Below are 23448 nucleotides of genomic sequence, written 5' to 3' on the forward strand. Positions count from 1 at the left end.
TTAAGTCAACGTTAACACAGTGACAAAAACAGATAAGGTTAAAAACTAAAGCTAATATTACGGTTAAAAAAACAGGCAGGTGTCTGTCACACCATTTATCACTGCGATTCCCGACTGAAGGACCATTGATTGATTGATTTGTAAAAGAAAAACAAATGGAAGGACCATTGTTAAGTGGTAGAAGCGTTCGTCTTTTGCTGTGAGTAGCCGGTCGGCTATGTGGCTTCAATCTCTCCGGAAAAGCAATAATTAGTTCGTCAAATTCACTCACATTATTTTTATTTGGGTAATATTGCTGACCGCATAGTGACAGCCTAAGCAAGAATCATCAGAATATATCCGTTGTTGATGTTGGCAGCTTAAGCAAGAGTACATATGATTCAGAATTACAAAGTGAGAATGCATGTAACGCCAGAATTTCGGAGAAGAAAATGAAATCACTATGATTCTCTTGGGTAGGCATGGACGGTACAAGGCATATATATATATATATATGCCTTTCGGCGGAAGCTCCGCCTTCTTCTTGATTCCCGAAGAAGGCGGAGCTTCCGCCGAAACGTAGACTTCCCCAGACCCTTAGTTTAAATGTCAGCTTAATAAATAACTTTCCCCTACTCCCTACTTCAGTCTCTGGTGTCTTTTCTCTCCTATCTATATACAACATCCTGGTCGTTTGAACATCCATTTTGTAGCGTATATATTATATGAGGGAGAGAGAGAGAGAGATCCCCTATAGGCCTATGGGATCCTATAGATAGGACTATAGAAATCCCTTCTTCGCAGCATGTATGTATTTCTGCTTTTGGCAAAATGATTAACGTGGGATGACGAGAGACATACATCAATAGAGCAGATTTCACATGAGAATAAACCATTAACTGCCTAGACACAGATGCGCGTTTCATAGACCATAATGTTCATTCTCTTTTCTGACATTTCTTCTTCTCGATATTTTTCCAGAACGGCCAACGACGTTAGCGGGGACGGCGTGGGGCGACCTCTACTTCAACATGTCCAGGCAACGGAAGTCTTTATTTGAAGAGGCCGAAACGTCGCGTCTGAGCGAAGAGTTGTGGCCACCTTCCAGCAGGCTGCTCCCTTCCTTTGACAACTCCACGTCGCGCAACGTGACGTCACAGCGCGGTCAGACGGCCTACTTACATTGTGTCGTCAACAACCTCGGCGACAAAATGGTACGAGGCACGCTTCTTGCATTCCAGTATATTTCCAGCCATGGCGATAATCAAAGTCCTTATTGTAAGCTGTTTGATCGAGAAGGTTGAAGAAATATAAACGCAGGTTTTAAAAAACATCGCTAGATGTCGCTGTCTCGACCTGCATTCTAATAAGAAAAAAAAAAAAAACGTAGGATTTTCTACCCAAGCTGGTAGAACGACAGTACACTCTTAAAAATGAACTTCACCGCATAGCACGCTCCTAGCCAACCATGATCTCGAATGATATCGTTATCTGCCCTGATTTGTTGAAAACAGGGGGCGTACGCCTTTTCTGTGACAATTATGAACAGCATAAGTGTCACAGAAATGGCGTACGCCCCCCGTTTTCAACAAATCAGGGCAGATAACGATATCATTCGAGATAATGGTTGGCTAGGAGCGAGCTATGCCGTGAAGTTCATTTTTAAGAGTGTACTTTCTACCATTCCAATCGCGCTCTCTTCTCCGCGGGTATACGCTCTGCAAGTAACCGAGCGTTCTGCGCATATCTCCTCTCCCTCTATGTTACTCCACTCGGAAAGTCCCATTGGCTACGGCGGCGCCCTCCCTCTTCCCTCTCACTGCCTCCTCTCATGCGCAGAGACGCACTTGCATAGCGTATAAGCGGTGGGGTCCCTTTTTCCCTTGCTCCTCCCTCGCACGTTTGCTCTAAGAAAAAAAAAGGGTAGAATTTTCTACCCAGTCTGGTAACAACGACAGTTTCTACCCTGCAGCGATACCCAAAAGATAAAATTGGTTTGAGCAGAAATGTGGTTGCAAAACAGCCCTACCGAGACGGGTAGGAAAGTTTACCTTGTTTTTTTTTTTCTTTTTCCTTAGAGTGTCTGTTGTATATGCATGTAAGTGTGTGTGTGTGTGTGTGTGTGTGTGTGAGAAAACATGTAAGTGAGAACGTGAAGCGAGTGGGTGCGTGCTTCGTTGAATGAGGCCCTTTTCAAGACGCCAGGAAGCCTTATTAGTGAAGCCGGTCGGCGCCTTTCACCGGTAATCAAGAGCTGCGGGTTCTACTCTTGCCGCTGTCTGGCTCTATCACGTCGTTGACAATTTTCTAAACATGCTACCAGCCAGAGTTGTGCCTAACTCGTTACGTAGTAACGGTTACTTTTTTTGGTAACGAAGTAACCATTCAGTTACTTTTTAAAATATGGTAATAGTAACGGAATCAGTTGCAAAAACTCGTAACTCGTAACTTGGTAACTCGTTACTGACGTTACTCGTTCCTTTTTGTTCGGCGCGGTGGAGCACATTTCGGGACTTCTATAGCCTTTTCTTGTCTTTGCTAATCTTCTGAGCGCCCTAAATTATGACGCAGCCCCTCGTTTGTTTTCGGGAACCGTTGGTGATGGGTGGCACGAAAGCCGGTGTCTTTTCTTCTGTTTTCATAATTTCCGATCACCCCCCACTTCGGAAACAACGGAGAAGGTCCAGTCAAGCTGATATAGACTCCTGGTAAGGGGCCGAGAGAAACGCGACACGAAGGACGAACGACAAATTCTCAGACTCAGCAAAAGGTTTATTAGAATGACCCAAACTATATACCCAAGGCGCGACGCAGAGGGGGAAGACGCGACGCAAGGGGTGTCAAGACAAAACGAAGGGTCACTAATCACGTTGCCACGTGTGGCGGTCACTTTTTCTGAAGTGCAATTCCTCATTAATAAAGAGCTGAAGGCAAGTGACGGCATGTTTGTTGACTCCTTTAACTATGTGGCGGTTACGTAAACGTAACTCGTTACCTGTGAGTAACGAGAACTCGTTACTTTTGTATATTGGTAACGAGTAACGTATTTAGTTACTTTTTCCTGAAGTAACGGGTAATGGTATTTAGTTCCTTTTTTCGGTAACGGGCACAAGTCTGCTACCAGCAATGTACAATCGTAGCCTCCACACCTTCATTCTACTCTCGCATGCTTCTATATTTCTTCTTTGTCTTCATAAATGTTCCGCAGCACACTAATCGTGCAAGCGGAAGAGGGGCGAACTGCTCGCATCAACAACACAAACATACGTGGGAAATAGCGTCAGGGAATCCTGCGCCAGTGCCTGGGAACCCCACAATAACCGTTATTTACTGACGCTGGCTCACTTATTTATATGAAGGACTTCCTATTCCAGGGCTCTGTTGCCACAACGAGATACAAAAATTAGGATAAATTGGGCCTTGCACGCAGGAGGGCGAGCATCGAACGTGGACGGCGCGCGAAAGATGAGCCTACACGACAATCAGCGTGCATTCTCTTCCAAAAGCTACTTCTATCGAGGCTAGTTTATCTTTTTTTATCTCGCTCTCCCTATTCTAACAGGTAGGGATAAAGCGCACCGGTTGAGGGAGGAATTAATTGGACGGGTTATAGCCAACACATGCGAAGCCATCAAACTTTTGTTTCCTCCTTTTATGTCCTAATTGAAAGGATGACTCAATCACGATTGTGCTGGACGTATAGGTAATGAGGGTCTGTAGTTGTTTTGGAAAGTTTTAGTGGAGATAAGTTAATAACTGCGTCAAAATAAGTTTGGTGTTCGAGGAGTAATGGAGCTGGAATTTATTGGAAAGCAGTGGCGAAGTAACTGTTGATTATCTACTCATAACAGTAGTTATATGCCTACTTGGTCAAAACTGTAGAAACCTGTGATAGTCGCGGATCACTCTGACCTACGTGGAAAACCTTCGTGCGTTGCGGGGTTTGGTAGTACAAGGTCCATAGACATCACAACTATTGTGTCGATCGAAACACACAAAGATATCTCAAAGCTCAAGAAACATTCAGGCAAGCAACATTTGTCTAACTACATATACATTCGTAAGCGAAACCAAAAGACTCACAACAAGCTCTCTCTCTCAATGAGTCACCTACGTTTATGGAGTCGTTATGATTTATAAGACATATGACATTAAAACTCATTTTGCGAAAACAATGTACTCAAACGACAAAATTAAGCAGAGACAATGGCGAGGAAGCAGACAAGCTGTTGGCACTGTATATCCATATTTAGGACCCTGTAGCTCTACAACCCTGCTCTTATCCTGCAGCTCTAAAACCATTAACTCTAAGCTCTATTAAACATAATCTCTGAACCTGCTCACAACCATTTTAATACGTCACGAGCTTTCGCGTAGAGTTTGCACTTCTTCACCAGATATGAAAGCTGCGGACTCAAGATATGAACTCGCTTAATATTATTTCCAGGTGGTTTATTCGTTGTCGGTTTTGTCGGTTCAATACCTCCTTCAGCTGACTTCTCCCGTACTTGACATGATAAAAAAAGAGAAGTATCAATTTTACAACAACTGGCTTTTTAATGACGCACACAGCCTCAGCGAGACCAGAACGAGCATTAAGCACACTGTAGCAAGCCCTAATGTAATTTCAGTTGGTGGTACACACACACGTAAAGATTGTAAGATATTTATAGGGATATAGATATATCTTATCTATTATATAGATAAGATAATTGTATAGGGAATCAAAGATGATGATGGAGATGGCAGTTCAGGTGATCAAAGCACGGTGGAGAAGCCGGTCGATGATAGAAACTCCCGTAATTGACGGAGGAGGAACATTTCAGTGTTTCGTCCCTTTCTCCTATGCACTTTTCTCGTATGAACTCACCCAAGTCATGAACACCCTATGAACTCATCCCACATAAAAGCCTTCCATCTTCTTCCATGCAGTTGACTGTCATGCACACACGATCCAAAAGCAAATTGGCATCTGATAAAGTAATGAGATCGGACGTCACGCAGCTCGAAGCTGACGTCGACGAACGACGAACCAGATGCACTGCACATGTTGGTAGCAGAAAAAAGGCAAATGGGCTCGTTGGCATAAATGCATCTCCTATCGTAGTTATAGGAACCAGGGGAACCCGCACAGGATAAAATTACGTGTCAATTTTGATCGCTCCGTGCTCCTGTATCGGTAGCAGTACATGGATTTAGTATAGCAAACCAAACGTTAGACCCCCCCCCCCACACACACACACATTGGATGGTGATGATGTGGGTCCAGTGGTAGGTGAACGTTCCAAGATTTGCGTATCCTTGCATGTTCTAATTTTTGTCTACCTGCCCATCTATCTATCCTGGGACCCCAATGAAATCGGGGGTGGAGGTCATCACTGCCCATGTCCGCAGAGTGGGTACCCAAACTCGCCACAAGGTGAAGTTGCATCGGTCTCGCACAACAGGAGATGCTGCGGGGAAGCTACACTCTTAAAAATGAACTTCCCGACATAGCACGCTCCAAGCCAACCATCATCAAGAGTGACATCGTTCTCTCACATGATTTGTGGAAAACGGGAGGCGTACGCCTTTTTGTGACAATTAACATTTCTGCATAAGTGTCACAAAAAGGCGTACGCCTCCCGTTTTCAACAAATCAAAGAAGGGAACGATATCACACGGGATGATGGTTGGCTGGGAGCGTGCTATGTGGGGAAGTTCATTTTTAAGAGTGTAGAGCCACGGAATTGAAGCGGAGGAAACGCACATCGTTTATGTCACCTAAATCCAAATATGATACCTGGGGTAAAAACTTCCATCTTTCAAATTAACTGAATTTCGTACACGGCATGACCGCTGGGGCTACCACTTGACGGTGCTGCAAATGCAAGATATGATGCAGTGCCGTGTATTAAAGGGGAGTCTGGCCATTAATGAGACCTGCCTATACCCGAAGCTCCACCCACTTTTTGAGGTATCTAGCCAATCACAGGTCGAAATACAGTTGTCTATTATTACATCCATGCAGTACTTATACCTCACCCTTATTTATTGGCTGCCACCATTTTGGAGAAAATTGATGGACTTGGATTGCAACGGATATCACTGGTGACAGACCAGAACGACGGATTTTGCGTCCACTTTTATCAACGCCATCTGCATGGAGAGAGGCATGTTGGGAAGGCTCAGAATTGCAGAAATGGTTGCTGACAGAAGTGATTCGCCAGGAGAGCAGTACAACCGCTTCTTCGTAGCAGACGACTGTCGGTATGAAGTTTCAAATCACGCAGTGTAAGTACATCGAATCAAAAATGACCTAAGACTTTTGTATAAATAAAATGAAATTATATAATGCAAAATCCTACGGATCATAAGGGTCGTCCTTCTTGCTATTTTCTTGGGATCACGGTCTTAACTATAGGCCTAACGTTAGCGACGAAACATCCCATTCTCGCGTAAATAATGATGGCGGAGCGAAAGCTAAAGCTGATTTTGCAGATGCGTACATGAGGATATATACTCACGGTATGAAATGAAACGGTAGTCTGCGAAAATTTTTTGTCACGAAATCTGCGCTTCGCCGTTCCAAGCACCATCCTCCATTTTGGAGAAAATTTGGTGTCATGGCAGCCCCCATGAAAAACGGTAACCAATGAAATGATCCTAAGTTTGATTGACAGGTCGAGCCTTCCAATGGCCTCTTAATACACGGCATTGGTATGATGGTACCGCAGGCGCCCCCTATTTGAAAACTCCTCATTATCTGCATTTCCTGGCCGCATGAGGGACGTTTTGATGTCTCATTTGTGCTAGCATGACAAGACACCTGCACCACGGTTTTACGTCCCATCTTTTCTCGTGTCCACCACCAACAGCTTCATCATGATCCAGTTAGTGGGCGCATATGCTAACCCTGACGCACAGGTCTTTTGTGGCCGCTGTTGCATGTTAACTACCGTGTCTCCAGCTTCTTCCTGGTGCCCTCTTTCCATCTGTCCACGTCACTCCACCTCCACAGACGCTTCGCAGTGCTAAGGCAAACTGCGGAAAAAAGTCACTGTGCTCTTTGGTGCACTTGCAGTGCCAAACTCGAATGAAATACACTCTTAAAAATGAACTTCACCGCACAGCACGCTCCTAGTCAACCATCATCTCAAATGACATCGTTATCTGCCCTGATTTGTTGAAAACGGGAGGTGTACGCCTTTTCTGTGACAATTATGAACAGCATAAGTGTCACAGAAATGGCGTACGCCCCCCGTTTTCAACAAATCAGGGCAGATAACGATATCATTCGAGATAATGGTTGGCTAGGAGCGTGCTATGCGGTGAAGTTCATTTTTAAGAGTGTAGACGAAGGACGAGGACTCCATTTCGGATGCGCAAAACCACACATTGAGGAGTTTTAGCGGATCGGCAGCACTCTATACACAAACGATACGATAAAAGAAGCTGTCCAATCAAAGATAAGCAATTTGATGGCAGCCAGTTCGAAGGAATCAGGTGCTTGGCTTATCATGTTTTCGGAATCGTTATCGTAAATACCTTCCAATCTGCTAAATCACCCTACTGAGCCATCTCCGCCGAAACTTTTCATCTCAACCGTGGCGGTGCGATAAAGAAACAAAGGAGGAGGAGAATGCGCATCGGGTGGGAGAGTGAGGGGGAGGGGGCCCCTCTACGTCTCCGACCAGCGCGACGCTGCTACACCGACGCCTCAAAAATGCATTAAAGCATGTTAAAAAAAAACTACTCGCAGACGACGGCGGTTCGTCTCCATGGCTACGACTTCTGGAAGCACGTGTGTGATTGGCTACGGCCACTGAAAACACGATCCTGAGTGGCTGACTCTTAGTTGTTACGTCACGTTGACGAGTGAGCAGGCTTTCTCTATCTACACTCTTAAAAATGAACTTCACCACATAGCACGCTCCTAGCCGACCATCATCCCGAATGACAACGTTCTCGCCCCTGATTTGTTGAAACGGGAGGCGGAGCCTACTTTGTGGCCATTATGCACGGCACAGAATATGCTCCGCCTCCCGTTTTCAACAAGTCAGGGGCGAGAACGTTGTCATTCGGGATGATGGTTGGCGAGGAGCGTGCTATGTGGTGAAGTTCATTTGTAAGAGTGTAGGTGGTGTTCGCCTTACTCGCTGCATATCCTGAAAAGTTTCGAAACTATCAGCGTTTCGTATTTCGTGAGGCAACACCCTTCGCTGGGCACGACGCTCCACAGACTCAGCTAAGGAGGACATAGTTCTACGTCACACACACGAATGTAAAAAAATCTGAGTCCCCCCCCCCCATACCAGCGTGTCAGAACGGGTTCCAAATAACCCGGTACGTAAGTAAAAAAAGAAAAAAAAAAGCAGAACATTGCTGGATGGGGCATTAGTGGTTGTGTGAGTTCCTCATCGTAACCAGCAAATAGGAACCGCTTTTAGTCTTGCTTTCGTACAAAAGAACCCCATATAAAGAAAGCCCCTAACCTTATCGACCTGCGTAAAAAGTACACAGTCTTACACTTTTAACTGGATTAGATAGTGCGGAGAAAATAGCATGGCAGTCATCAACGTCGCGATCTCGTTAGAGGGAATGCTGTCTTTTTGTGCGTCCATGTTCCAACTCTGAGGCAAGAAAGACTCGCAGGGCGCTTCCATACAAGTCCATTAGGTTGCCAGACGTAATGAAAAGATCCAACAGAAGAAAAAAAAAAACACACTCTTGAAACGGCGCACTAAGAAATTGATTTACTGAGAGCTTGTTTTCAAACGGGGACTCTTGCTCTTACGGTCTCTTTCAACCTCATTTACTGTACGTGTAAAACTTCATTTTCACCAACGTGTGGGGAAATGGTATAAGCTGCAGCGCAATGCGTTAAACGCATTATGCGGTGTGAGTTCCCACCTCTGCACAACTGACGCGAGTTTTTCTCGGAATAATTAAAGTGGAAATCCGTGAGAGTTAGCCGCAAGTAATTCAGTTAAATTCTGCACTTGCTCCACCACACTTCACGTGACACACTTAAATATTACGTGATGGAGAAACTGGAAAGGGTAATACGCTTGTCAGGCGGTGCATGAAATTGCACGTATAAAAAAAAGAAAAGAAAAAAAGAGCAAGCAAGAACGAGTTGCTTCCAGTTTCAAAACTTCTTAATGGAGACCTGGGAAAGTTGTCGCCTTTCGCTTTTACTATGTTAACTCTATTTTTGTGGAAGTAGTATTGAATGAAGTGATGTAGGTAATGAATTAATGGAATGGAATGGAGGTAATGAAGTAAAAATGCATCCAATTGCTCCATCACCATAAGCACTTCCGATCCCGAGTAGTTTCGGACTAACATCTCCATTTTGTTCGTTTAACAATCAATCAAGACTTAAGAACGCAGACAACTGGAAACTAGCCTAATACGTTGACTGTTTGGTTGTTCAATACGCTACCGCCGGGATAACAGAGGGTGGCAAACGGCTCGCATCAGAAACGCCAGCTTTTCTTCCAGCTCAAAAATTAGACCTTCCTTAGAGATCAACAGTGACAACCCCGTGACTTGTGACCGTGACACTGAGTTGACACACCCCGCATTTTCGAGCAAATCTCTACTCCAGTCGATCTTTCATCTGAGTTGAGTGGGACATTTTTGTCGGCATTTTTCTTTTTTTTTTCTTTTATTACTTGCCAAATTTCAGAGTTCAATTCAGAAAATTTAATTTATCGCGACTTTAAATTGATAAAAGTGATCGGAAATCATGGCAAAAAGCTCCCCGGGGATAAATAGCGTTGACCCCATAATTTTCAGACAAGTAGATTTTAGGATCCTGCCACGAATCATCATCGCGAAACTTCCAGGGCAGGCACGAAACGGTACATCTCATCCCGGCGCATGCTGAAGAAGAAGCAAGAAGCTTCCAGACACATCGCATGCTCTATATGGCAAACGCACGTACTGTTTCTAGACTTTTCGGCGCGACGCTTAAATGCTTGTGCGCTCCAAGCTGGAGCATTCATTCTTTGGACTCAGTTGTGTTCAGAGAGCTATCACTCTTGTGTTTTGCTACCAAGTTTGTCTAATAAACCGTTGGCTGTTTATTCGACGACTCGCCGACCCATTTCGCTTCGTGACAACATGATTTTTTTACACGTTAGGTGAAACGCCCTGTATATATCCACCAGTCTATAAAACGTATTTAACCTGAAAGAAAGAAGAAGAAAAAAAAAAACGATAACGGGCAGAATACGCCAGCATTTCAAGCACATCCAGCCCGCAACGATGGAAGCAGTGGATACGCGTCCCATTTCCTCGTCGCCGCACCATACATAACATCGCCTGTATGATCGTCTTCCCCGACCACAGGAGCCAAGTCAAACACACTACAAGAGGAGGAAGGCGACAGAAAGCAAACAAAGTGTCCTGCGGGATGCTCTTTCTCCTTCTTTTTTCCTTGTTGAAACAGCCTTCGAGCATCGCTGATAGAACGCTCGCCGGCTAATAACTCGCACGACCGCAAACATGGCAAGCGTGACGTAGAGAGAGTACCCCGAATTAGACGCTGTGCGGGAGAGATTGAGGCCCCTGTGTGAAGTATGTGTGTGTGCGCGCGCGGCCCAAAGTCGTTGACTAGGAGACTGCGTGGTTTAGTGGTTAAGCACAACGAGGGCGACCTAAAAAAAAAAAAAGAGAGGGGCCGGCTGTATAGAGAAGTGCCTAGGCGTGCTTGTGTCGCAAACGGTACACTGACGGCGTTGCTGCGGTAATGATGCTCAGCAGGGCCGTAGCAAGATGGCCTTGATTGTGAACGGGAAAGGTGGCGTTGTGAACGTCAAAAAGATTAGAAGAATACGCGAGGAGTGCGTCAATCCGTGACTTTGTAAGGTGAGAGGCGCGCTATAATGAGGCTTGTCACGATAGCTGGCCTGTCTCTTGGACTAGCTTACCCGTGCTCGTTATTCTAGCTATCTTTTTTCTTTACAAATTTTGTTTGCTTTGCTGCTGCTGATTTACGACAGAAGTTCGAGTGAATTCACCGTGGGCAGGTTGGTAAAGTAGAAAACTTTGCTCGCAATATTGGGTTCGTTCCCCCTGTGTTCATGGCGTTCTGGTACAGCTTGGGACAAAAGTTTACGGAACACAGCACTGGCACATTTCTTCATCCGAGTGGCCCCCTGTTAGATATTACGAAGAGATCGAATAAGAAACGGCTTACCGGCTATTCTGTCCATCTCTCAGTATGTGTGTCTGCTCCTGCTTGCTGCTATTGTGCGCCCTAACGGAGAAATGTGACACCCCGGTGTTCCGTAAACTTTCGTCCGAAGTTGTACGTACGCGACATGCGGACGAGGGTTTAGGAGACGAATTTAAGGCGTGTTGGTGCGTTGTACACACTGGTAAATTGTGAACAAGCTTTAGACAGGAAGCGTACTGACAGGGCGCACCGAAGCTGTGCCTTGTGTCTTTAGACTATACCTACGATTTTCTCGCGTTGCGTAGTAGTAGCTGAGGCAATAGAGAGTTCTAGTACATCGTACGCTACCTCCACTGCGTACGTAAAAGGTAGCGTTGTTGGTTCTGCGCACGCGCATTGCGCAGAACCACCACGCTATCCCTTACGCTATCCCTACGCTATCCCTTACGTGCGCAAAGGCGATAGCGTACGATGCATTAAAACGCACTGTTAGCCAACTTTATGAATCCGAAGGTATTCACGATAACAATTCCGAAAACACGATAACCCAATGTTCTTATTCCTTTGAAGGGAATGACATAACGTGTCTGATCTTTGATTTGGCAGCATGCGTTATCGTATCGTTTTTGCAGGGGCTTACTAGCGAGATTTAGTGCATCGGAAGTATTCGATACGATAAAAGAAGTTATCGATAAGAAGAAATAAGATAAAAAGAAGTTATATCAAATCCAAGCTTCGCATTGTGATGTGATGTTCCAAAGAAAGAGGGTGATTCGGTATGTGTTATCGTGAACACTTTCCGATGTACTCAAGCCCGCTACTATTTACTAAGGGTCAGTTCTCACTTGGCGACGCTCGACACGAAGTCGTGAGCGGCCGGCAGTATTAGAGGCGCATTTTCGCCGCGCGCCCCGTCAGCGCGCGCGATTTTCATGTTCCCACCACAGTGGCATTCCTTCGTCCAAAGCAGACGACAAATGAGGAGGCGTGGCCTTTCCGTGTCATCTTATTGGTCGCCTGCATTTCGTTCTCGGCAGCTTTCGCTGACGTCGTGAAAAAAGTTCCGCATGGCAGTTTTTTTCGACGTCTCTCCTCTCCCAACGCCGGAAATACGCGTCTATTTCCGCCGCCCGCTCACGACGTCGCGCCGGGCGTCGCCACTTCAGAACTGGCCGTAAGGCTAGATAGAAACATAGACGGAAAAACGAAACACTTGAGCCTCCGAACGCCCAGTTGCGCACTTCAATTCAATTAAAAAGATGCAGGACACTGGCTTGAACAGCAAGGAAAACATTTAATGGTAACGTTTCGACGTCTGTACAAGCGTTCTCATCAGACAGAAATGGATCGTGTCTGGATCGTGTCTGGTTTCTGTCTGATAAGGACGCCTGTATTGGCGTCGAAACGTCAATTGCCATTAAAATTGTGTTTTCTTTGTTGCTCGAGTCAGTGTCTTGCAACTTTTTAAACGGCTACTCCTGCCTGTTGATCTGTTTTCTACTTCAATTCAAGAACGACAGTGTGCACATAGGCATTGCGCACATGTCTCTAAATAGTAGAACATGTAATGTTCATGATGTATCAGTGTAAACGAAGAAACAAGGACACGAACACCAGATGCGGACACGCGCTTACATTCAATAAACCATTTATTTCCCCGACACCCATCAATATGAAATCATGAATACTAACGAGCCAAGTGTCTCGCAATTTTAACACGTAATGCACATCGCAGTTCGTCACATCTGCTCATACTGAAGTTGAAGTTGTAGTTGAAGTTGTAGTTTGGTTTTAATGATTATGGTTGTTACGTGATGGCCGCTTTACGGGTTCATCCCAGCGGTCTCGCACTTGGTTGTGATGTGTACATAGCTATTACGGAAATAAATAAATACGAAAAATATGAAATATATTAAATAAATAGTGTAAAAAATGAGAAAACAGTGTGTTCGTCTGGTAGCATATCCCAGCGAAAAATCAGAGGGTGCGGCTTCGAACCCCACTGATGGTGCCCTTTCATTAAATGCCGTTCTTTAACCGAAGTTCCTGCAAGCCAATCGCTGGGACAGCACCAAAGTTTTTTTTTTAATTTGCTCGCTAAGGAGGCAACCGCACTCCACAAGCTCACAGGAAATCCTCCAATATCACGGTGTTTACTCGGAAGCCGCTGGAAGCAGGCCTCTCTATTTATTCATCCATTAATTTAGGCAGAATTCACTTCACGCGCTGACAGAGCGCTTTAATTAAGAGGAATCAACAAACACAGGTCGTGGTCGAAAACAACGTTCGCTGCACTCACGCTAATTAAGGTCATTAACAAATTGGAATTGTTTCACCGAAACATCTTCTCTAAACCCGCTGGCTCTCATCTAACGAATGCGAAAGTAGATACAGTGCGTTGCCCGCCGAGCGATCTTTATTTGAGTTTTCTGCGTATCATTGCGACCATCCCCGAAGCTTCGAAAAGTTCAAGAGAGTTCCCGTTCTGGTGGAGTTTGTCGAGTTCGCGAAGTGTGCCGCGTGTGGTGTCGGCGAGTTACGCATGAATATGTAAATAGGCTCAGCTTTTTCTGTCACTTAGATAACGGGCTTTATTTAAATGAGAGAGGGACCCGCGTCCGGGCAGTTGTCCTGCATAACATTCTAATGGAGACGAAACTGAACATCGAGAAAACTTGTGAGCAGGCCATCCGCAGGCAAGCTGTAACAATAATTGTATATTGTACTCGGGGTTGATGGCAGCTTTCCACTTCGTTCGAGTCATTTAGGGGTAGTCAAGAGCTTTTAGACAAAAAAAAAAAAAAAAAAAAACAGAAACGGAATGATGTTCTGGCATTGCAGTTCAAAACGACCTTTCGCTATGGATGGTTTTTGCGGATCCTTATACGGCTAAAGGCGCGGTGTGCGACCTCAGAAATAAAATTTGTGTTATATTTGTATTATTCGTATATAGTAGTGGAACGTTCGGTAAGTAGACATCATTTTAAAGAAAAGGTACGAGCAGCGCGCATCAGTAGATGGTAAGAGGTTTTCCCCGGACTTTCTTGCAGGTGGTACAGCTTTCCCTGAAGTCCGCCCAAAACGCATAATAACCCCTTGTCTCTCACTCCTTCCAGCTGTCCTCTCTCCACTTATCCACGTCTGAACAACGTTCACGTCCACATTTTCTTCGCGGAGCTAAAACGGAATGAACAGGTCTATTCTGCACGTGCAATAAAAGGACTACCCTATATGATCTGTCGTGCTTTCCTCCTCTATATAGGCCACATATATTGTGCACACTTTTCAGTGCAATTGTCGTCAAACAGAAACAGGTGCCAGTACAATCCATTTAAAAAAAAAATTAAATTCGCAAGACCGCGCGCGCGGAGCGGAAGCGCGCGCGGCTATCACGCAATGTCGCGTGCGCGCGGTTTTGTCATATCAGTCCCTAAAAGGAACCGTTAAACATGCCCCTACATATAAACAGCTTCCAGGCAAACACAGCGACTGTGAGAGAATCAGCAGCATGCAACGCTCGGAACTGGGACTATCAAAACAGTTCTGAACCCCCAGCAGAGCCGAAACAGGCATTGCGGAAACCTGGCTGCTAATCAATTTCCCTGGCGCGCATTCCAACGGCACAAACAAACTAGTGAGGCGTAATCACGTATGGCCTTGCTCTCCGTGCGCCAAACACGCGGCAATCTTTTAAGCTTTTTGTTTGCGTTATGTACTCTGTCGAAACTAGACGTACGCTCCTGTCTAGCGAATGGGCAGTCATGCGTCGCCCATAATAGGCAGTGCACAATGAAAATAAGCGAAAGTGCAAGCGAAAATAATGACGAAAGTCATTCTTTCCGCTTATTTTGCCTCATACTGTGCCATACGGAAGGACATTACATTTCGAAATGAGATTTTGTGCTGTGCTTTCCCAAGCAGCAAAATGCACTGAAAGTCGAGTGCAATAGGGGTGGACGGGTAGATGAAAGGCCTTGAACAGATTCATGAAACTAGAGAACATTGATAAGACACATACCGTCCACCCCTAATGCACTCGACTTCCAGTACATTGTGCTGCTTGGGTTGCTATGCCTCAATTGGAATGTGGTCAAAAATCAAGAAGGATAACAGGAGGGAGAAAAACAGGACTGCATCACAAGCAGCACAATGTACTGAAAGTCGAGTGCAATAGGGGAGGACGGGTAGGTGGAAGACCTTGAACAGGCTCGTGAAACTAAAGAACATTGATAACACACATACCGTCCACCCCTATTGCACTCGACTTTCAGTACATTGTGCTGCTTGGGATTGAGTAAGAGCATGCGACCTTGGGGATGACGAAGTTTTTCTTGCTTGCTTTTACGCGCACGTGCTAAAAAATGTGGAACTACCTGGTAAGAGCTTCATATGGGCGCCATCTGGCACTATTATCGTTTAAGTGAGATCGCTCTTGAAAGTGAAACCTATGATGTAGGATTCATGATACGTAGTGCCAAACCACCACCATCTCCACCCCCTGACGTCACCATCTTTGCAGGTGTCGCTTCAGTCGCAATACAGGTGCTGATTTTTCGGCGCCCCGCAAGGAGCTTTGTACGGAAGTAATATCGTATAAAAAGCCTCGAAACATCTTTTCGACAAAAGATTTCAAATGCATTTTCAATTTTGGGCATATCCTGCTTCTCCGAATGGAATACCATCATGGGCTACATGTACGAGTGACGTCACGAACACGGCGCCCAATTGAGAAGCGTACCTTCCACTGGACCGTCCTCGCTGCTTCCTGACGCCCCCACCAGTGTGGCGAAACTAACAGGTCACGTGGTAGATGTCAGGTATAGAACTCAGTGCTGTGTACTTCACAATTCATTTAGACCCTCATTAAGAGCTACGCAAAGTTGAGTGTGAAGTTAACGAGCAGTTGTAGTTACGTTACCCAAACGCTTTGGGGCTCCAAAGAACAAGGAATCGCCATTGCGCATGTCCGGAACGCAGAAGTGTTTTTTTTTTTTTTAATCACGACTTGTTTTCTTTGGGACGACATGGAGCGCTATGCGTTTGGGTGCCCTATTTTAAAACGCCCTTATCTACCCAGCGTGTAAAAAAAACGGTAACTACCGCACCCTGTAGGCGGACTAACGCCCACCCGAAACTTCAATCACACGAAAAGAAACTGCCCTATACGAAGACGTTCCTTACGATGGCTTTCAAACACAGGACAGGTCCCACGTGTAAGAAATAAGATTCGACCCTGATTACGCGGCTCCAACCCAAACAAGCACACACGACAGCCGAAGTCCTTCAATGAAATTCCACCTCACTCGGTAACAAGGCTAGCCCAGCTTTTGCTTTACCCTTGCTTCAATTCCCAGCATAGTCAACGCAAAGGAAAGGAAGCAAAAAAAAAAAAAGAAGCAGCGTCAAGATTCCTTTGAATCCGTCGGAACGAACGTGACCTCAGAACGCGCTGCCGGAGTCCGGTCTTCGAGGGTTTCTGCTGCTCCTCAGTGCATTTGTTCTGTTTAGGTTTGGCATTGACCACGAATGGAAGACAGCAGAGAAACACATGTTGTGAGCTTGCTGTAGCAATAGAAAAAAAAAAGGCCTTCGTGGAAAGCAGAATACATGCGGCACTGACGATATGACGGTACTTTCTGTGCACGTATGGGAGCGTACAGACGCCACAAATAATTACTACTTTACGTTGTAGTTGCATTTACTAACAATATATGTAAAGTAGTATGTGCAATGTAGTATATGTAAAGTGGTTTCGACTTCCTCTTAATCATATTTATGTTCCCCTGAACTACATGTTCTGACGTAGTCAGACTTGATCGGTTTGAGAGTAATTTCTCTATTTTTAATCTGATCTCGGTGGTACTGTACGCAGAAAAGAAAAAAAAAGGGAAATACTTGCCCGTCTGTAGTTCGGCAAGTCGAACACGTTCAAGTTACCTTGAATAAATTGGATGACCTGAAGAATTTGAAAAATTATCTAACAAGGAATTTAAAAAAAAAACAAGTAATTAAGGCAAAGCAACCCGAATACGCGGATAAATTCGTTGAGCACGAATTCATTCCCCCCTTTTTTTTTACATTCAAACTCAACCCAACTCATTGAGGACATAACTTCTTTCGCAGTCAACTGAAGCAGCAGTAAATTAGTTATATTCGACCTTTCCTGCTTACCTGTTACTAAACCTCACCAACAGGATCAAGGTAGTCAATCTGAGAAAGGTGATTGATACGACTTTCGTATCAATCGCGCAGGCTTCTTTCTAAGACCGTCTGAAATGCCAGTGGGACGAGTGTCAAAGACTTAAAGGAGCATGGAAATGATCAGAATAAAATATGACCGGAGAAGCAGGAATTACGATTCTGAGCCCTGTGATACATATTCGCACAAAAAGTTTGAGCGAAGCGCGCAGTCCTGGCGCGTGAGGGAGCTTTGAATCTCGCGGCAGAAATGCCCCCTCACTCGGTTGCCAGCCGCTGACGTCATGCGGCTGCACTGTCTTTTTCTTTCTTTTTTCGATTTCTGCGGCGTCGCGGCGGCGGTAAGCCGGCCGAGCAGGAAGCGTTGTTGTTCATCGGACGTCGTGGAAAGGGCAGGTGATGAACTGAACACTCTTTAGGCGACACGTCTGCTCTTCTTGACGAAACGTTTTATGGAGTTGGAGTTATGTTCATATCAAGCGGTGAAAAATATATGTTCCAAATGATTTCCATACTCCTTTAATGGGACACCTCTACTATACTCCATGGAGGATAATTTAAAAAAAATCTATGGAGATAGTAGTCCCACAAACGATAGTAGTGTTTATCCTGCTAGGGATTCACGGAGAAATGAAGGAAAAAAATTGGAATGCCAGGAAGGAACAAGGTAAAAAGGAAAGGTAAAGATAATTATTGTTCTATAAGAGGCTATTAAACGACGATACCGGATACGTTCGACATTGCTTTGGCCGCCTTAATGCCCCAGTACGATATCACACATGGCGGTCTGCGACCAAAGCAGTTTTGACTTTCTTGAGCGATTAAGATCTATGAACAGTGGTGGTGGTGCCATCTCATTCTCCAGTGCCCCACTCTGACCCTCAATACATAAACCTCATGCTTTTCTTTTAAAGTCATCTCCTTCTGTAATCCATCTCATCCTTCTTTCACTGTTTGCTAGTTGTTCTTCTTTTTTTGTCATCTTTGTCTTTAATCTATCTCATCCTTCTTTCACCGTTTGTTAATTTATCCTTTATTTCCTAATTCTTTTCTGTTGTTATTTATTTTACTCTCCTTTCATTTATTTTTCTTTGCGAAATAGCAAGGGCTTCTGCTGCGAGAACGTGCTTTGTGACTTGAATCAACTTCCAATTTCTTGTCAGATGGACACCTCACACAGGAGAGGATATGGCTTCGCATCCACGTTGCGTTTTGGAAATGCAGACGTCGCCCCGCAGTCCTTGCATGTTGTTTGAGAGCACAGCTGTCACTCATGCCCTGTACTGAAGTACAGCCAAATGTCCGAACCATATCTTGATGTTGCTTGACATTCACAGGGGAGCACCGGACTAACGCTGGTGAATAATGTCAACAGAAATCCCAACGTCACAACAACGACGTAATCGGAAACTTTGCGAAACTCAATGTTGCTCAGCTTGAACTCAAAACGAAACTATGGGGTAACAAGCCATCAATTATTGAAGGGAATTGGAACAGGATGTGCCTTGTATGATTCGTGTGGTTTTGTGGCGACATTTTTTTCCACTGAAGGAGCTTGAAAAAAAAAGTTTTTTACGAAAAAAAAACATGTTTTTTATAATGGATCTGCAACACTAGTGCTGCCACAACCGACTGTCCGAACGCTACGGGGTACGATATCGCCATACGATTTCTTGCGTGAAGGAGGACCCGCATTCTATTACTGCAAGCATGGGAAGGGGAGGGGGTAGGGGGGCAAGCACAGCGCTTGTCCCGTCCTAGAGTTGGCAGTACACAATGCTTTATGTGGAGGAAAGCGAGACACTTTGGAGTAAATAAAATAGAAGCCTCGCCCCACAACAAAAGTGCACGAGACACCGGGAGTGGCGAACAGAGAACATCCGACGTTTCTTCTATCTCGCTCCCTTTCTTTTGTCTTTCACGCCGACCGCGTAGTGGCTATAAAATGAAAACGGCACCGCAAGCGAACATAAACAGAGTACCGTGTTATCGTAGCGTTCTTATCTTACTGCAGAACGATAGCGAACAGTCCACTAAACTCGCTATTATAATACAAAGAGCGGCCCCCGTTTCGTCGCGCGTCCTGACGGCCCACAAAAACACACTGTTGAGCATGATCCAGTCGAAAGATGTTCAAGTCACTCGACTCACCTTCCACGACTGGTGTTCTTTCGGTGTCTCTCGTCCCACTTCACTCACACTGTCACCGTCCACCACCTCATTATATGTCCACACAACACTTTAGTGGCCATTCTTTGCGTTTTAGGTTTACGCTAACTGTCTAGACACGAGCAAACGAACGCGTGTATACTCCGTTCGAGACCTACACGAGCAGAGGAATGACGCAGCTACGGCGCCACGTGACTGCCGCGCAGAGAGTCAAATAAATCAGTATGAGTCATCGCGCGATAAGACGAACTGTGTTGGGAAGGTAGACAGTCCTGGGTGACTCATAGCTCAGGAATGAGGCTTGTGCACGTGACGTCACGCGCAGCCCTTGCACGCCTTGGAGCCACATGACATGCGAAAACATGGGGATGCGTCACAGACCTCTAAAGCATGGTTCACACTAGTGCGTTCTGCTGCGTGCGTTGTAAGCAATCCGTTCCGCTGTTCACATACCTGCGTCCGAATGCGTGCGTCACCAAACCGTAAGCCAATGAGCGCCGCCAGCGCCTTCCACTCCGGTGGCGGCCATGTTGAAAACAATTTCGCAGAGAGAAACCTACTGCGCACGCTCGGAAGGCGGCCTCGCGATTCGTTCTCCGTTTGCGGGCTGCTGCGTGCGTCGGAAAAGTTGAGCTCGGGCGAACTCCTTGCGTTCTGCTGCGGGAGGTCGCGCACGTATCTGTTGCCACGGTAACCAGCGCCCGCACGCAGCAGAACGCACGAGTGTGAACCATGATTTACTGCGAGCCGAATGCGGCAGCAGCATGTGTTCTCGCAATTTTTGCTCGTAATTGCACGCATACCGCAACAACTGACGGCATGCCCTCCTACTGTAACTCCGGTATGGCAATATGTTTTCCAATGTCACGTGACCAAACATGACGTCACTGCACAAGCCTCATTGCTGAGCGATGGCTAAACGAAAACCACAGATTAGTCACCCAGTACTTAAGGGAGGGTGAAATTTGGTTACTTTTACCGTCATTCGGTATGGAAAGGGAGCAGGTAGGCTATGCCAGCGCCACCTACATACAGAAGGCCTGCTTATTGCCTCCTTTCCCTCCTTCGCTACGTTGACATATGAAGTCAGAGTATTTGTCTTTTTTTTAAAATTCCGCCTAAGCGCCGCGAAGCACCTGGGGCTATGATCGACGTACAGACGTGGACAGACGAAGAGGGGACAGCTGGAAGGAGTGGGCGACAGAGGGGTTAGTATGCGTCCTGGGCCGACTTCATGGGGAACTGTGCCGACATTCGTCTGGAATGGCTCCTCATCTGCGTTTGTCATTTCATCACAGTCAGTCTCCTGTGGTCACCATCTTTCGCACAGAGCACCATCTACATTGTCATCACTTATTGTTGTTGTTGTTGTGTGCAGAGCTCTACGCCATTCTCTTTGCTATGGAAAAAATATCAACCAGCCCAGCTCAGTCCTGGATCGTCTTTACAGACTCAAGACCCGCGCTCCAGTGTGTGGCCAACTTGGGGATACGCAGGTCCCTTCAGCCCTGTTGTCTTTGACATCCTGCAAGTTTATAAGAAGGCGGCCTTTGCAGGGCACGCTGTCGCATTGCCGGGTGGTAATTGCGGGGGCATTGCAGTGGATACCCGGACATGTCGGCATCAGCGGCATGAAGAGGCATCAGCAGCAATGAAGAAGCAGACAGAGTCGCCTTGTGCGTCCACCAGCACGCAGCTTTTTCCCCGATACAGATGTTTCCGGGCGACTGTAGCGACCTCCTTTCGACACTCACCGACCCCAAGACGACATAGCCCACCCCCTTCTCTGGGATGTAGACACCACGCTTTCTCTCGCAATTCCACCGCGACTACCGCGACGCCACTCTTCCACCGCATGAGGCTCAACGTTGCATCTGCACCTGCCTTTAAACAACGTCTCGGCCCCTCCTCGTCTTCCCTATGCCCCACTTGTGGAGTGCACAGTGACCTCTGCCACGTCATCCTGGCTTATCTCCACTAGCGTGCACTGATGGAAGTTTCCATGCAACATATTGACAAACGGCCGTTCAACCTCGCGAAGAATGATCCGCGGAGTCCGTGGTCGAACGCTGCCCGCCAGATGCAAGGTCTTGCGGAGTGCTTGCGTTCCACCGGTCTGGCGACGGATCTTTGAAAGTGCTCTGCCGTCATCATCCGTTTCCAATGTGCAATAGGGCAGTGTACCGCCTCAGCGACGGTAAATCGCCCACCTCATTATCATCCAATGTCTATGTGTGTAGGTGCCTGTATATGGTCCATCAACGCTGCGATGGATTTTTTTTTTCTTTTTGCCGCACAACTACTGCTCGCGTAGGGAAACGTCGATTTTACATCGACTACGATTTAATGTCGTTAGAACCCCTCTGCTGCTCTACGAGGTGGGTCTTCTTCACTCGCGTATATGTCCTAGTTTCCTCAACTGCCGAAGATTTGACATCCCGCGAGCCACTCTCAGACGACGCCTTCTGGAGCTGTCGTGCACAGACTTTTCGTTGGCAACTGTATACCCGAGAAAGTACGGCACACTGCACAGTGGTCCGTGACCAGAGCAGTTTCGAAATTCTTATCTCTTGGATTATTCTGTGTGTGCGTGTGTTTCGTTTCGCCTCTTTCATCCTTCTCTCATTTCCGTGTTTCCCCTTCTTCTTGTTTCTTACTTATTCTGTTTCACTTACGGGATAGCAAACCCACACGCCGTTTGGCTGACCTTTCTGTCTTTCTTTCGAAATGGTAAATTTTCTAGTAATCTATGGTATATTATGTCTTGCGACGTGTAGTGGTAAAAGCCAAAAGCTATTTTTATTGATCTTTATTTCATTTCAAGCCCGGCAATAAAACACCACTAAGCACTACAACCGGTACTTTATTATCTTGGAAAGCCCCGTATATTATCGTTGCATGTAGCAAACATATGTAGTTATCTGAACATTTATTGACTACAACAGCACACAACATACAACACACCCGAGACGCTACCATACAACACGCAAACATATGAACACCAACTCCCGTGGCATAGTGGTTAAGGTGATCGCTTTCCACGACGAGACTGGCACGTGACACAGGTTCGAATCTTGTCACCGGCTGTGCTGTCTGAGGTTTTCCTTGGGTTCTCCGAAGACTTTCCAGACAAATGTCGGCACAGTTTTCCCTGAAGTCGGCCCAGGACGCACACTAACCTCCCCCCCCCCTCTGTTCCCTCATGTCATCTGTCCACGTCTTGACGCCGCTCATAGGCCACTGTTGCTTCGCGGCGCTAAGACGGAATTAAAAAGAAAAAACTACATTTGTACTGCTTGCGGCATATTTGTCGGAAATCTATGGCCGCTCAGCAAAATGTCTCCTACCAGCAGTCTCGCTTGCAACAAAGGCTGATTCGGGGAGAAGGCCACCACGCTGCTCAAGAAACAGTTGAAAGAATGAAGAATACCGTTGGTAAAAGCGTAATCATACCTAGCAGCGTCCCCCTGCGGTATACTTCCTGCTTTACAACTCGACACAGCCGGTAGGGGATACTTTTGGAGCGGCTCGTGATATAAGACAAGCGCATCACACGTAGTGTCATGTCTATTCACGGCAACAACGTTCTTCGATTGCTCGGCTACGTACCGCGCAACATATGCACATAAAGAAAAAAGGTCATCAGAGAACTGTCAACGGCACTGAGAACAGCACTCACGGCGTAGTGATGACGAAAACATCCGGTAAATGGCTTCCTAAGAGCTGAAGGTCAAGAAGGTCTTCACAAGAGTCCGGTTTGTTTGCGGCATAAAATGCCCACGCTCAAAAACACGACCATCTCCTTGATACATGGGCAGCCCGTATACCATTTTTCTTTCGATACCATCCAATCGCCTTTTTTGCCCCCGGCCTCCCTCTCAACAGCTCTGCATGCATTTCTTGCCAATTTTTTTTGCATAATTTATTCCACTGTC

At 46.0% G+C, this 23448-nt stretch overlaps 2 protein-coding genes across 3 annotated transcripts in view; one reads left to right on the top strand and one right to left on the bottom strand.

The window, feature by feature from the left end:
• The window catches only part of LOC135389089 (uncharacterized), a 250679-nt gene extending 231025 nt beyond the window's left edge, over positions 1-19654 (bottom strand). Inside the window, exon 1 of the mRNA XM_064619055.1 lies at positions 19496-19654. The gene's annotated coding sequence lies outside the window, so the exon portion shown is untranslated. The remainder of the gene's footprint in view (positions 1-19495) is intronic.
• The window catches only part of LOC135389088 (zwei Ig domain protein zig-8-like), a 172027-nt gene that overhangs the window by 103671 nt on the left and 44908 nt on the right, over positions 1-23448 (top strand). For both annotated transcript variants that reach the window (XM_064619053.1, XM_064619054.1), the window contains exon 2: positions 961-1193. In XM_064619053.1, coding sequence (XP_064475123.1) covers positions 961-1193 — 233 coding nt within the window. The remainder of the gene's footprint in view (positions 1-960; positions 1194-23448) is intronic.

Source organism: Ornithodoros turicata, chromosome 3, assembly GCF_037126465.1.
Source record: "Ornithodoros turicata isolate Travis chromosome 3, ASM3712646v1, whole genome shotgun sequence".
In the NCBI taxonomy this organism is placed as follows: Eukaryota; Metazoa; Arthropoda; class Arachnida; order Ixodida; family Argasidae; genus Ornithodoros; species Ornithodoros turicata.